General features: G+C 41.7%; 1 protein-coding gene across 1 annotated transcript; it reads right to left on the bottom strand.

Annotated features, from left to right (window-relative positions):
* Positions 1 to 6689: 6689 nt before the first annotated feature.
* LOC307219521 (serpin B3-like) lies at positions 6690 to 13692 on the bottom strand (the record flags this gene model as incomplete). Its single annotated transcript, XM_079982781.1, has 6 exons — positions 6690 to 7531; positions 9423 to 9584; positions 11177 to 11319; positions 12195 to 12312; positions 12525 to 12668; positions 13633 to 13692. 6 exons carry the CDS (start codon positions 13690 to 13692, stop codon positions 7139 to 7141), a joined length of 1020 nt encoding a protein of 339 aa, XP_079838907.1. The 3' UTR covers positions 6690 to 7138.
* Positions 13693 to 14172: the final 480 nt, after the last annotated feature.

The following is a 14172-nucleotide window of genomic DNA, read 5'->3' as shown; positions in this document are numbered from 1 at the left end:
TTCCAGTTGAAAGGAGGGAAATCTCCGTGTATTTTCCACTGGGGCTGAGCTGAAACGGGAGGTGCTTTTCATGAACAATTTTAACAGTGTCCATGTAACATCTTGACATTAGCCCTTAAATACATAGCTTCTAACTGTTTGAGTTAAACCCATATAACTAACTGAAGAAGAAAAAGATGTAGTAATTGGAATAAAAATTGGTGCCAAGGCTGAGGGGGGAACTATGCTCATGAACAGGGTTGTTTAAAAAAAGAAAAAGGGGGAAAGGGAAATTGTATTCTTACAATTAGGGATTCAGTTTCCCAAAAAAACTTCAATTTGAAGCTCAAAATGGGTAGCTGTAATTCATGTCCAAAAATGCTAGCTAATCTCATCATTAAAAAGTAGCGATGGAGGACCTGTGGCCTTCCATATTGTTGGATTACATCACCCCTGACCATTAGCCATGCTAGATGGGGCTGGTGAGAATTGTACGACAACAACACCTCATGGGCCACAGGTTCCCCATCCCAGAAGTGGACTTTGGGGAGCACAACCAGTTTTCCCGCACTGGGCCCCTAGCTGAGAGGGCGCCACAGGGAATGCTGCAACAATGACGAGCAACAGAAGGCGAGAGGCAGGGGGCATGAACTTTTATGTCGGACAGATTGCTTCTGAAATTTTTAACCCCAAAGTCCACGACTGCCCATCCCTGCTCTAAAGGAAGAAAACAAAACCATTTTGCCAGCTTGATTGATATACCTTACTCTGAAGTATACAAGAAATACACTGCATTTGGGGTATTTATTCTTGAATGTATCCCAAAGCAGACCCTTTTATTGTATCCAAAAGTGGAACCACATAACCAATAGATTGGTTATGATCTATTTCCCCACCCAATATGTGTTTTAAATTTATTATGTTTTATATCCCACCATCATGGAACGCAATGTGGCATACATGTGGATCCTCAGAGGTCTCCCATCCAAACACTGACCAGAGCTAGACTTGCTTAGCTTTAGCAAGATTCTTATCTTCATTTGCCTTCAGACTGTACCTAAATGCCCAACGTATAGCTTGCAATCTGCCTTGTACCTTGAGCTGTTAATTCAATGATGCCTGCAAAACTGCATTCCTGCTCAAGATTTTAATCCACTGCAAATTTATGGCTGCAACTGCACTACTTTGGTCTGTTCAACATCCTGCCTCATGGGAAGTTCTGGAGAACTTTATTCGTTACTCTGTTGTAGATTTTGGATTCCCCACCCCCATTAATGGAACAACATGGCTGGTTTTGCTTTCCATGAGTAAACAGTTTTTAATAATAACTTTGAAAATCTTATTTTTGCATGCTGGAAGTAAAAGCCACTGTTGACTAATTTGGGGGCACAATAAAAATGGTAAGCAAGAGTGGTCAGAAGAGCCCAGCATAAAATAAGTAGCAACTTTGCTGGTACCAAACAAAATTCCAACATTCCTTAATATCAGTTGTGTATCCCATCATGATCCACAACAGACCAAGCCCAGGGAGGCTAAACATGGAACACCACTGTCCACAGATTGTGGCTTAGCAACCACTACACAAACAGTCTGCTTGCTCCAGAGCTCTCCAGCTAAGATCAATAGGACAACTCTGGAATAAGCAGCTCCACAGTTGCAAATGAAGTCTCCAAGCCCAAATTTAATGTTGACTCCCGATCTCACTCAATCTTCAAGCAAGGAGCAGCTTGACTGGCGCCACCTGTTGCATATTGGCACATTATTCCCTGTTTCTCCAAAGCCCATTACTTCCTTTCCAATGGTACCAGCAAAATCTTGCAGTAATTCACAAGAACAGAAGCATTTACCTTCTCTTCCAAGAGGTAGCATGTTGCATCTGGTGCTTTTGTTTTAGAATGTACCAGGCTATATAGAAAGCTCTGTACATCCCCACTGTCATTATTCCAGTTTGCATTTAGACCGAGTAGCTAGTGATTTGATTTGTAATTTGCATAATGAAAACTACCAAGAGTATTATGCATTGAGGATGTGCTCTGTAATCACATGTAAGCATCTGTTGGCTTGCATAAAATATAGATGGGATGATATCCAATTAATGAAGGCATCCACTCACAGAACAGGAGGGGAGGGGAGTTTGGGAAGAGCTCCAAATGGATATTGCCCATTGTAATATTGGATATTGCCCATCCAGTATTGGATATTGCCCATGGAACCACTGGATATTTCCACAGGTGACCCAAATTACTACTATGAAAATATCATCAAGCAGGTGTTCCTGGGTGAGACTGGTCATCAAAATCTGCTACAATTTAGGTTCAGATCCAGTTTCAGAACCAAATCAGTCTTGGTCACACCAAGAGATGACCTTTTTTGGATCCATGAAAGAGACAAGATAATGCCACATTATTACTTCTCCTGGATCTCTCAGCAGATCTGAAAAGGACCATGTTCAGAAAGTAACACTGGGTGATTATTCCCAGTGATGGCCACCAACCTAGATGACTTTCAAAGAGGATTAGACAAATCAGTGGAGGAGAGGACTATCCATGCTACTAGCCATGATGGCTCTGTTCTGCTCTGCTCCGCTCCACAGATGGAGGCATTAATGCTTCTGAATACCAGTTTGCTGGAAACCACAGAAGAGAGTGCTCTTGTGCTGGAATCCCACCTGAGGGATTCCCACAGCCATCCGATCCAGCACAGTCTTCTTATGTTGTTCTCAGTGCTCAAGGAGAGCTTCCATCCCAGATCCTTATGATCCAGTAAGCTGAAAGGTTGGTTTGGGAAAGACTCACTTCATCATTATTTGCTTACACTCAGTCGAGAAAAATGTAAAAAAAATGCACTGCGTGTTGTTTTCTTTATTTCTTTGGTTCTACCTCTTTGTGCTTTTAAGTCATTTTGAGACATTTTTTGCTGTATAAAGTGACTAAGAAATGCAGCCACCATTATCTTGCTGTGGAGCCTTCAGGAAGTCTTTATAACACTCTTCAGGTGTTCAGAAGAACATGTGAGAGCTCAAATGGAAAGGAAGTGCGAGAATGTGTTTGTCAGTGTTCGGGAAAGAAAAGGTTCTGACCTCCTTTGATTCCTTCGCCTGGTCCTTAGACCCTAGTTCGCACAAAAGAGTCCTTGAGAAAGAGTATCTTTGCAGAGTATTGCTGCTTTTATTCTTAAAAAATTTCTTATCCCACCGCGACCGACAGCTTTATACATATTAACTCAACCAGCTTTCAACTAACCCAACCCACGCCACACGCAAACAATTACCACTCTGTACAGTGGTACCTCGGGTTAAGAACTTAATTCATTCTGGAGGTCCATTCTTAACCTGAAGCACCACTTTGGCTAATGGGGCCTCCCACTGCTGCCGCGCAATTTCTGTTCTCATCCTGAAGCAAAGTTCTTAACCCGAGGTACTATTTCTGGGTTAGCGGAGTCTGTAACCTGAAGTGCCTGTAACCTGAAGCGTCTGTAACCCGAGGTACCACTGTATATACAAGCATACGTAGGTGAAAGGTTGCATGAGTCATGCAGGCTTTGCCGATTCATTGTATGCTGCTGACTCATGCAGACTCAGTTCCTTTTGTATTAAAGAAACAGCGGTTAATTTTAAGCCGTGACGGTTCCAATACCCATCCTCTTTTGCCTGCAAAACTCTATGATGCAATTCCAACAACGTTCTGCTCAAAGCAGTTAGACTATTCCCTTCAGCCAGGCACCCAAATTCTGCAAGGTTTCCAATGGCAGAGAGGAGTCTAACCAGGGGTGGTCTGGCCCACTTCACCAAATGGGAACTGTCACCTCCTGTCCCAGCATTGCCACTGACCTTCTCCCCTTGGGTGGGAGTGGCGGGCAGCGGAAGACAAGCAGCAATGTGGCATGCAGGAATGCCCTGGGTCTTGGCATACTCTGCAGGAGCCCAGGCATGCCTTAAAGCATTGCCACGCAGCTTCTCTGCCTGGGGGCAAGGAAGACAAGTGGCAATGTTGGGTGTCAGAAGCAGTGGAGTGGGTGGAGCACAACCTCTTGCACTTCCATCGCCTAAGGCGGGTGCTTCATCCTGCCTCATAGGTGGACCAGCTCTGAATCTAACTGCATGTTATTGAATGTCGCTGCAGTTTCCCATCAGATCTCCACGTTCAATGCATGAAGGATTAGTGGGTGTCCCTGGCATACACTGGCGGCAGGGCAATTGCACCTTCTCCGCCTAGCAAGTTCAAAGCCCCCCCACCCCCCCATGTTCTTCTAAGAGCCTGAAGAATGCTTATGCGCATAGCTGACAACTTTTCCTTTTTTTAAGGGAAATTCCCTTATTCCGAATAGGATTTCTCGCAAGAAAAGAGGAAAGTTGACAGCTATGCTTATGTGTCAGCTGAAAGTATCTCACCAAGGTATTTTTTTTAAAATCATTTTTATTAAGTTTCGCATTTTAACAATCCAATCAAATCACATTGAATGTTCCAGATTATACAAATACATATCAAATAGTCCAAATATTCTGCCTAAATTATAATTATTTTGTTGGGACTTCCCATGCTTCAAGTCCGGGGGGGCTCTGATCGAAAGTATCTCACCAAGGTATTGAGAGGAGAGCAGGCAGGGGAATGTATACTGCCCTGGCCTATTTTGAGAAATAAAGTAGCAATTGATGTTTTGATCAATATATCGTTGCTTAGGATCTGTAATGACGTTTGGCTTTTTAAAGCAAGGTAGCCAAGTATTGCATCACCTTTGGCTGAACATCCCCTTTTCATTAATGCAATTTTCCAATGTAAACTTACCAAACTATATGCATGCAAAAGCTGAGAAAACGTCGTTCTGCATCCACAAACAGGCGGGGGGGGGATGCTGTGCAATAGATTTGGTGGCGAATAAGTGACAGGAAATAAGCCAAAGATGCATATTTAAAAGTGTTCCCTTTGTAGCTACTAAATATGCAAATTGAATGTGTGCATGATTTTGTCTATCCTCTAGATAGGATACACTTCCTCCTGTGTTCCATCCATTATTATTTTTCACACATAGATTATCATCAAATCATGTTTCTCAGTGAAGCATCCCTTTGAGACTGTATGGAGATTTCCTGAAAAACTTATGGGCTCTTCAGGTAGTACACCTGACTCTCTACCCAAATACACACACACACACACACACACACATTTCCAACAATGTTTAAAGAATTTAGAAAGCATATGACACATTAGGTGCCCCCCCCACCATTGTAACAGGGAATCCAAGGATTTTTTAGACAGCTAGCATGTGTCTTGCAGGAAAGTCACATTTTCCTAGCTGGAAAGTTTCATGAGGCTGAAAGTGTTCACACACATACACTGTATTGTATTTGGAATGGTGTGTTTCCTATGGTTCTGCAAATAATACCACGGGGCAAGGATGGGCAGATGGCAGATCAGGATCTACTCATTGATCTCTGGATTGTATTTAATAGATATGCAAATGATCCTGAGTGGTGCCCAATGCAAGTCCTACTCACAGTAGATCTATTGAATTTCGTGGACATGATTAGGGTAGGTTCATTAGTTTCAGTTGGTCTGCTCTGAGTGAGACTTAGCTGAATCCAAACACTGGCTCCCAACTGTTTAAATATGGTACCCTTTCCCCTCCACCACCTCGGATTAGATTGCCAAATATAGGGTAACCAGAGATTAACTATTAAGAGATAGGACTGTGAGTTGAGTTTAAATTCCTCAGAATGTGCTCAGAGGCATCCAGTTCTGTAGTTCTACCTGTGTGCTTTTTGTGCCTGGCTCTGGTTTGTAAATTTTGGAGTTCTTAAACAAAGTAGACCTGAGAAGCTTGAGGTCTGCCCACTGTTGCCATGGGGCATTTATTGGCCAGTTCCCATGACAGCACCATCAGATCTTCTTCCTGTTATTGTCCTTTCACTTAATGAACTTTTACTTGAAAGTATGCTTGGTCTTGCCTTCAAAATTACTGGTCTTCAACTGGAGTTCTTTAACTGTTCCCATAATGTAGAAAGGCAAACATATGTGAGAAAGTAGAGACCTTCTGATGTGCATGTTAAGAAGAACATGTTTCCGCCTTGCATGCTGAAATCTGAGGTACATCCACTCCCATTTTTAAGGGCCATGTATGAATCGGACCTCTTACATACTGTTCTTCAGTTTTCTAAAATCTTGTATTCTAAGAGGAAACTCATTCGCTGAATGTGGATTCATATGTAGCCAAAATGGCACTGTACCCACACAATAGGGAGGAATCATACATATATAATACATCATTTTTATTTGTATGAAGTCTTTCCGTGCTTCAAACCATGCCCAAGGCAGCTTACAACATGAGAAAATACATAATTACAGCATAACAAAAGTAGTCATAAACAATCAGTAAAACATCAAAAAAATACACAACCAAATCAAACATGTTGCACATAAATTATAAGCTCTAAAATAAAGATACAAAAATAATAATATCAGCAACAACGTTCCCCAGCATAACCCCCTAAACAACATCTCAGCCCAAGAGTTCAGCAGACTCAGTTTTTGTAGCTGGAGTCAACCAAAACCCTGCCCTCCCAGACCAGGTGGAAAAGACCTGCAAGGCAGGGGGCAGATCTCTGAGGATTCAGCAGGTTTGGGGAAAACCAAAGATTTGCCTAAGTACCAAAAGAAAAAAGAAAAGCATGGCTGGCCCTACTTGGTAGGGCCATCAGCATGTTTGACTGAGTGAAACATACATCTTTGAAGAAAAAAAGACAACAATGTTTTATTTGAATGCTTGCTTTTATTAAGAATCAGTGGTACAGAAAAATGTTACTCGCACTGAACACAGTGACGCTTCTTTTGGGTGGGTGGGGGGTTTATGAGAAAAGTCTTGCACAAGCAACAATTCTAATCCAGCGAACAAAGGTCACCCTGAAAGATTAGGAAAACTTCCAGCAGTTTTCAAGAGCTTTTTGCCAGCAGCCATGTAAATATTAGCATATAAAAAGGGTAAGGGGGGGGGAGAGAAGGAGATTTAGGATTTAGATGTTTTATTCTGGATTAAGATCTGCTGGGTTTCAAGCATTGTTATAAAAGGAAATCCTGGTACCAAATGTCTCATGTTGTCTACCTCTCACTGTACTGTAGCTGTGTTATGCTTATATCAGTTTTATTCCCAGCCACTAGAGTGCTGCTTATTCTGGTCTAGCAAATTTACCAAAGGCAATAAGGCTTTGGGTGCATTTGTGCAGGACAAAATACAAGAAAGGATGGTTAGCCAGGAATGCCTTTGGTTCCTGACGTGGACGCCTATCCCTTGGGCAAGCGGGGGCCTCTGCTTCTTCACCGCCCTCCTCGTCAATCTCGATAAAAGTATCGTGGACAAGCTGAGTCAGAGCCACAGCTTCTGTTGTGGTTGCACCAGATAAATCTGCTTTCTCGGGATCAGTCAGAGTTGACAGGTCTAAGTATGCATTAACTTCGACGCTCTTTTCTAAGCTGAATTTAGGGATAACCACCTCAACTTCTTCTGGCTTCAGAATGCAGGACCAGTTGAGCAGTTGGTCGTAGCTAAGTCCGTCTTCCAGCTGGAGGTGCAAAAAAATGACAGTGATGTGATTGATACACTGATCAATAAAAGAAACCAGATTCAGATATCATTGTAAAATGAGATTTTTGATAGGAAATAACCGCATGACATAAATTTGGCAACAAACATTGACACAAGAATATTTTTCTAGCACATCATACCCCTAATTATTTTTCAGTTGTTTCAAAAATGTCATACTGACATTTAAGATTCAACGCTTGCATAATTTGTAACATGACATGACATCAGCCAGGTGGGGGCTGCTCATACAAGGTTGAAATTTATAAACAGTCAACTTGTGCCTTGTGTCATTTCTAGAGTCTCAAAGTTGGTGGGACCAGTTTGCGATTCCCTGGTTGTGCTGGGTCCATTTACCTCAGACCACAGCTAAATTGGTCCAGAAGAGAGACTGTGTACTGGAGTTGGGAGCAGGGGTGGCACAGCAGAGGTACCGCAGTTGGAGGGTGGCAAAAGTAAAAGAATTTGATAACCGAGCAGCAGCCAGCTTGGGAGGGTTCACACTGACTGCAGTTGGAAGTGTAGGAAATGTGTAACAGGAACTCAGTGACCACAGCTCAGTGATAGAGCTTGCCCTTTAAGTGTAGAAGCTCTCAAGTTCAGTCGTTGGCATCTCCAGTACAGTGGTACCTCGGGTTACATACGCTTCAGGTTACATACGCTTCAGGTTACAGACTCCGCTAACCCAGAAATAGTGCTTCAGGTTAAGAACTTTACTTCAGGATGAGAACAGAAATCGTGCTCTGGTGGCACAGCAGCAGCAGCAGGAGGAGGCCCCATTAGCTAAAGTGGTGCTTCAGGTTAAGAACAGTTTCAGGTTAAGTACGGACCTCGGGAACAAATTGAGTACTTAACCCAAGGTTCCACTGTATATGATGCATTTGAAACACTGCCACGCTTGAGTAGGCAATGCTGGATAAATCACCTGGCCTGGTTGAAGGCAGTTTTACAAGGGTTTGAGAGTTAGAAACATAGGTTGGTATGGCGTTTGCCTCCTAGGTGGCTCATAAGGAAAGAGCTAAATGAGTGTGATGTGATTGGCCAGAGAGAAACTGATAGGAGGACTTAGAGTTAGAAGTCAGTTGAGAGTTGGGGGCTGGAGAAGAAAGAGGGAGGATAAGTCTGTGGGTTGGTCGGTTGAGTTGTGTTGTGTTGTGAGAGAGTGAGAGGAATTGTTAGGTGGAGTCAGATAGATAGTTGGGATAATCAGTTTGAAGTTGTTAGGAATGTATAGGACAGTAAAAGAAACTAAGATTAAGAAACTGCCAAGAAAAAATAACCTGTTCATGCCTATAAAATAAACTTGATTATTTGTTAATGTTAACAACTGTCTGGACTCCGTATGTACCCGTGAGAAACGGGTTGGTGGCAGCGAAGAGGCAATCACAGTGGTGGCACAGGGATCAATAGACCGTCAAACGTCCGGGGACCCTGTGTGATCACCACAGTTGGCATCAGTGAAGTGCTTCCGCTAGTGCAAGGACGTCTGTTTCTGCAACTGAACTTTTCCTCCCTTGCCTCCTTAGTGCAATCCAAAGTCCTTGCAGTAGTGGAAGCACTTCGCTGATGCCAACCTATCTTCCTAACTCTCAAACTTGAACCATAAATTGTGACCTGGCTTAGTGAGCTATAAGGAATGTGTGTGCTCAGGCCCCAGAGCTCTCTTCAGGTGTGGACAACAACAGGAGAAGACAACAACAAGCCCTACAGCTGAGAAGCAATAGGGATCCTCTGGATTGCCAAACCTGGAACAAAAATGAGGGGCTTTGCTTTTTGGTTTTGTCAGTGCTACAAGCAACTTCAGTTTCAGAACCTGTTTGTAAAGGAGATGTCAGCCCAATGCAAAGGGGGAGGAATCATCAGAATGTTACCTGTTGAAGAGATTCAGGGTCGCAGTCTCTGGGCAGCAATATGAACAAACTCAGCTCATTGTTTCTGTAGGGAATCTCAAGCATCTGCACATCACATCCCTCAATTGTGCCGATATTATACTGGCCCTTCCGGTACATCAGCTGTACATTTGTGCAAACGTCCTGTGAGAAATATGAAGGAAAACAGAAAGTCAACTCATCTTTGTGCTCTGTGGATTAGTTTTGTTTTTGTCAGTAACTGATCTGCAGAAAACTCTGAAATGACATATTCAAGCTTACCAATTCAGACACGCGGAAATCCTTTTAGAGTTTCAAAACACCTGTTTGGCTCAAGATGCTGACAAATTCAAATTCAAATCATGGGCACCCATGAAAATTTCAAAACACCAGTCACGTTATAACTTATAATCACTAGCAACAATTTACGGGTCTCCCTATACATGTTCTTGTTCTTAGTTTAGTTGGGTGGGGTGGGGGAAAACAACAACTGAAATGTTTATGCACAGACCAATACAATAGATACAACAGGCAGAAAAATCAATACTGTGCAATTTTCAAGTGGTCTGTGGGAGAAAAAGCTCAGGAACTACTCTTTTAGAACACAGACCAGGCTTCCTCAACATCGGCCCTCCAGATGTTTTTGAGACTACAATTCCCATCATCCCTGACCACTGGTCCTGCTAGCTAGGGATCATGGGAGTTGTAGGCCATAAACATCTGGAGGGCCAAGGTTGAGGAAGCCTGACATAGACCCATCCAATTAAATTGATTTGCAGTAGGATCAGAAGAAATTTCTTAAATACTTATTCATATACCACTTTACTAAAGTCACAGACATCATTGTCACACAATGATAGGACAGTCACTATTTTATATGGTGTTTTAAAAGAAGTGGTCCAATATCATGGAAGATAGGTCTACCTGTGGCTTTTAGCCATCATGACTAAACATGTAAACTTCATGTACAGAAGCAATGGAGATTTGAGTAACGTGGAAAAGAACCAGTGTTCCCCTCCAGATGTTGTGGACTACAACTCCTATCATCCCTGACTACCTGAGGTCACAGGGAGTTAAGAATCGAACAGAATCTGGAAGGCGCCATGTTGGCTACCCCGTACTAGAAATAAACAACAGAGGCAGACTTATTAAGAAAAGGCCACACAGATGTTGTGCAACCAACAAGAATTTTGCAAGAGTCTTACAGAGAAAAAGGACATACAGAAGGGAGTTGCTGGCAACAGAAACTGAAACTGTGAGTGCAGCTTATGAGCTGATACAGGCACTTTTTACAATGGTGGGCTAGGATGGTTAATACACTGAAGTCTTCACCACCAAGAACTGCTTATGAGTTGGTCTAGAAACAAGGAAATTTTAATGTTCTTGCACCCTCCTTTGTTCACTCGTTCTCTTGTTTAAAAACAAAATAATTCTGCAGAGCTAGAAAATCCCAGAAAACAATACAGAACCAGTTTTATATTCTCCTTCCCAACTCATATGATCAACAAAGAAAGTGGTGGTTTAATCTTCTTTGAAACCAGGTTGAGCAGTTTATGTTGCATTATTCCTGTGCAGCTCCTAAAGACCCCGTTGTTCCAACAGAGCTTGAGCAACCTTTGAAAAGTACCTTAAACCAGCAATGGTGCCACATAGACACCATTTCTTAAAGTCCACTTCTTGCTCTGAAAACATTTAGAGCAGAAGGAAATACAAAGCTCTAGCTGTATTTCTGGAACAGGTATATTTCTGGAACTTACCTCAGTCAAGTAGAATCTATCTACTCTTGTGAGTTCTTTGTCAAATTTCACATCCCATTGCCCTTTAAAGTAAAGAGCGTTCACGTGCAGAAGTTGAGCGAGACAATCAAAGCTGTCCTTTGGGAGAAGATCCTGGATTTTACCTTTAAAACAATGTTGGGGGTAAGGCCTTCTGTAACTTATTTGTAGTACAGGAAGGAAGACTCACATTCATCCCTTGTTACCAAGGATGAGTCACCCATGTCTGTTGTCTCCTTCACAGATGGCTTCTGGATCTTTAGGTATACGGACCCATTCATAATTAAAGGAAGGTTTCAGTCTGGACAAGATATCATGCCCAGCCATATACAAATGGGATTGCGGGAAACATTAATGTCTTCAGGAAGAGACAATCCTTTATTTGCTTAAGAGAAATAAAACCTGCAAATTTGAATTTCTTTTTATTGCTAATATACAAAGTATACTAACTAAGCAAATGGTTGCTGCTACATTAACTGTAGTGTGTGCTAATACACTTAGCTTCAAAGGGATGGCATCAGATCACAAGTTATTCCAGAGCTCCCGTTGCTCGGTCCCTGCTCCTGCCCACCCAGCAGTTCGAAAGTACGTCAAAGTGCAAGTAGATAAATAGGTACCACTCCGGCAGGAAGGTAAACAGCATTTTCATGTGCTGCTCTGGTTCACCAGAAGTGGCTTAGTCATGCTGGCCACAAGACCCGGAAGCTGTACGCCAGCTCCCTCAACCAATAAAGCGAGATGAGTGCCACAACCCCAGAGTCGTCCGCGACTGGACCTAACAGTCAGGGGTCCCTTTACCTTTACCTTTACTTTGACTATTACTTCACTTTGGCTATTACTTTGGCTATTACAGTACTAGGAAGCTAGCCTAGCTATTCCATGAGTTTGAATCCTTGCTTAGATGTTAACACTTGCTGGATCCAGGAATGAGAAGGGTTTGCAGGCATACAGCTTACTCCTCCCCCCCCCCAAAAAAAAAAACCCCACTTCATAATAATACCATGTGTCTGGACTTCAGCCCAAATGTTTATCAGCCTCCGGACTTCTTCTGGGGCATTGTGAATGTCAGCTCCATCCACCTCGGTCAAGTACAGTTTCAGAGCACAGTACAGGAATTTCTGTATGAAAGCAGGAATAATTATTTAACACATTACTGAAAGTTCTGTCTCTCTGTGTCTAGAATTAAGCAGCTAACAACAAGCATTATCAATTTACTGTATCCAGCTTTTGAATAATTGCAAACCAGCTAAAGCATTTGTACCAAACTATTTTGGAGATATGACGCTACTCTTTGAAAGCTGGACTGCATAATGAACCATTCAGAAATTACCTGAAGGAAAGCAATGGACTGGTCTCCATAGAGCCGGTTGGCAAAGCTCAGCTCATAACTGGTGCTGGGCTTATTGAGTTCTGCAAGGATTCTGTGGAAAGCAGTGTGGACTGCTGTGGGTTTCTCACACTCATAATCAGACACCTTCAAGGAACAAAACTAATGTCATTATATCATACATCTAAACATCTGAGCTCTGTGTGTTCATCACTTGATTAATTGCACATGTGACTGAGCCCTAAATGTAACTTATTCTTATGTGTCAATGGAGCCAGTTCACACATATTGTGGAGAGTAACCAAGGAATTAGAAATCAAAGGATGCCCAGGTATGTGTCAATCATGTCCAGGGCACATAGTTAATTGTTCCCAATCTCTTCACAATTAGAGTTGCATGATTAACATCTTCAACTGCTTTGGAAGGTTTCTCTAAAGAGTCTATTACACAGGTTGGTATTCAACTAAGTTTTACTCAGAGTATACTCATTGACATTTAAGGACCTAATAGTCTTTTTCATTAATTTCCATGGGTCTGATCTCAGTAGAATGTGGTTGACTTTCACCCATAGAACATATTGAAGGGGCTACTATACAGGAGACCTGGAATCACTCATTCTTTATTGAACCTGTGCTGCATGTTTCTCCAATTTTCCACGTATAATAGTACTAATACTCAGCATTTTGTCAAGAAGAAGAAGAGTTTGGATTTGATATCCCGTTTTATCACTATCCTAAGGAGTCTCAAAGCAGCTAACAATCTCCTTTCCCTTCCTCCCCCACAACAAACACTCTGAGGTGAGTGAGGCTGAGAGATTTCAAAGAAGTGTGACTAGCCCAAGGTGACCTAGCAGCTGCATGTGGAGGAGTGGGGAATCGAACCCGGTTCACCAGATTACGAGTCTACTGCTCTTAACCACCACACCAAGTGTTCAAAGAACATCATATACTATTTTTGCACTTCTTAAAACAAACTGTTTTGTTATCACAATTATAAAAAGTACAAATGATCAAAATCATAAAATAAAACCCCAAAACTATAAAACAAGAAAACTATAAGGGCTATAAATAGATATTAAAAATAAAGTAAAAATAACCCTGCAAGGGTTTACTCTGTATTGCTGATGGGAAAGAGTAGCTTTCTTAGGGCTACCTGGTGGGTTCATAACCATCCTTTGAAATTCACACTTATTTGAATTTTATGATGCATTTCTCCAATGAAAGAGTGTTTTTAAAAATGCATATATTAAGGGATACGGTGCATAAATATGAACATATAGGTGAATATAGCATATAAATGCATTGTAACAGGAGAAATTGCTTGCAAGGATGCAATATATCAGTCAAAACCACATGCAAAGATAACAAACTTTTTATAAAAGAATGGAAATGGTTTACTGAATATTTACAGATAAACTGTAAACAGATAAAAACCTTAGCAGGATTAATGTAATAACCTGCAATTTTTTTAGCGTATATATTTACAATAGATAAATAAATGAGCAAGTTAAATGAAACTGGATATGCAGAAGATATTAAAAAAATTATTTAAGCAACTGCAGAAAGCGGGGGAAAGAAGTCAAAATTTGGAAATGTTAAATTGATTGGAAAACTAATGAAATGTATAAATTTGGAAAATATAAATAAAAATC

The sequence above is a fragment of the Podarcis cretensis genome (genome assembly GCF_951804945.1).
Source record: "Podarcis cretensis genome assembly, chromosome: 7".
NCBI classification, from domain to species: domain Eukaryota; kingdom Metazoa; phylum Chordata; class Lepidosauria; order Squamata; family Lacertidae; genus Podarcis; species Podarcis cretensis.
This window is presented reverse-complemented; position numbering and strand designations above follow the sequence as displayed.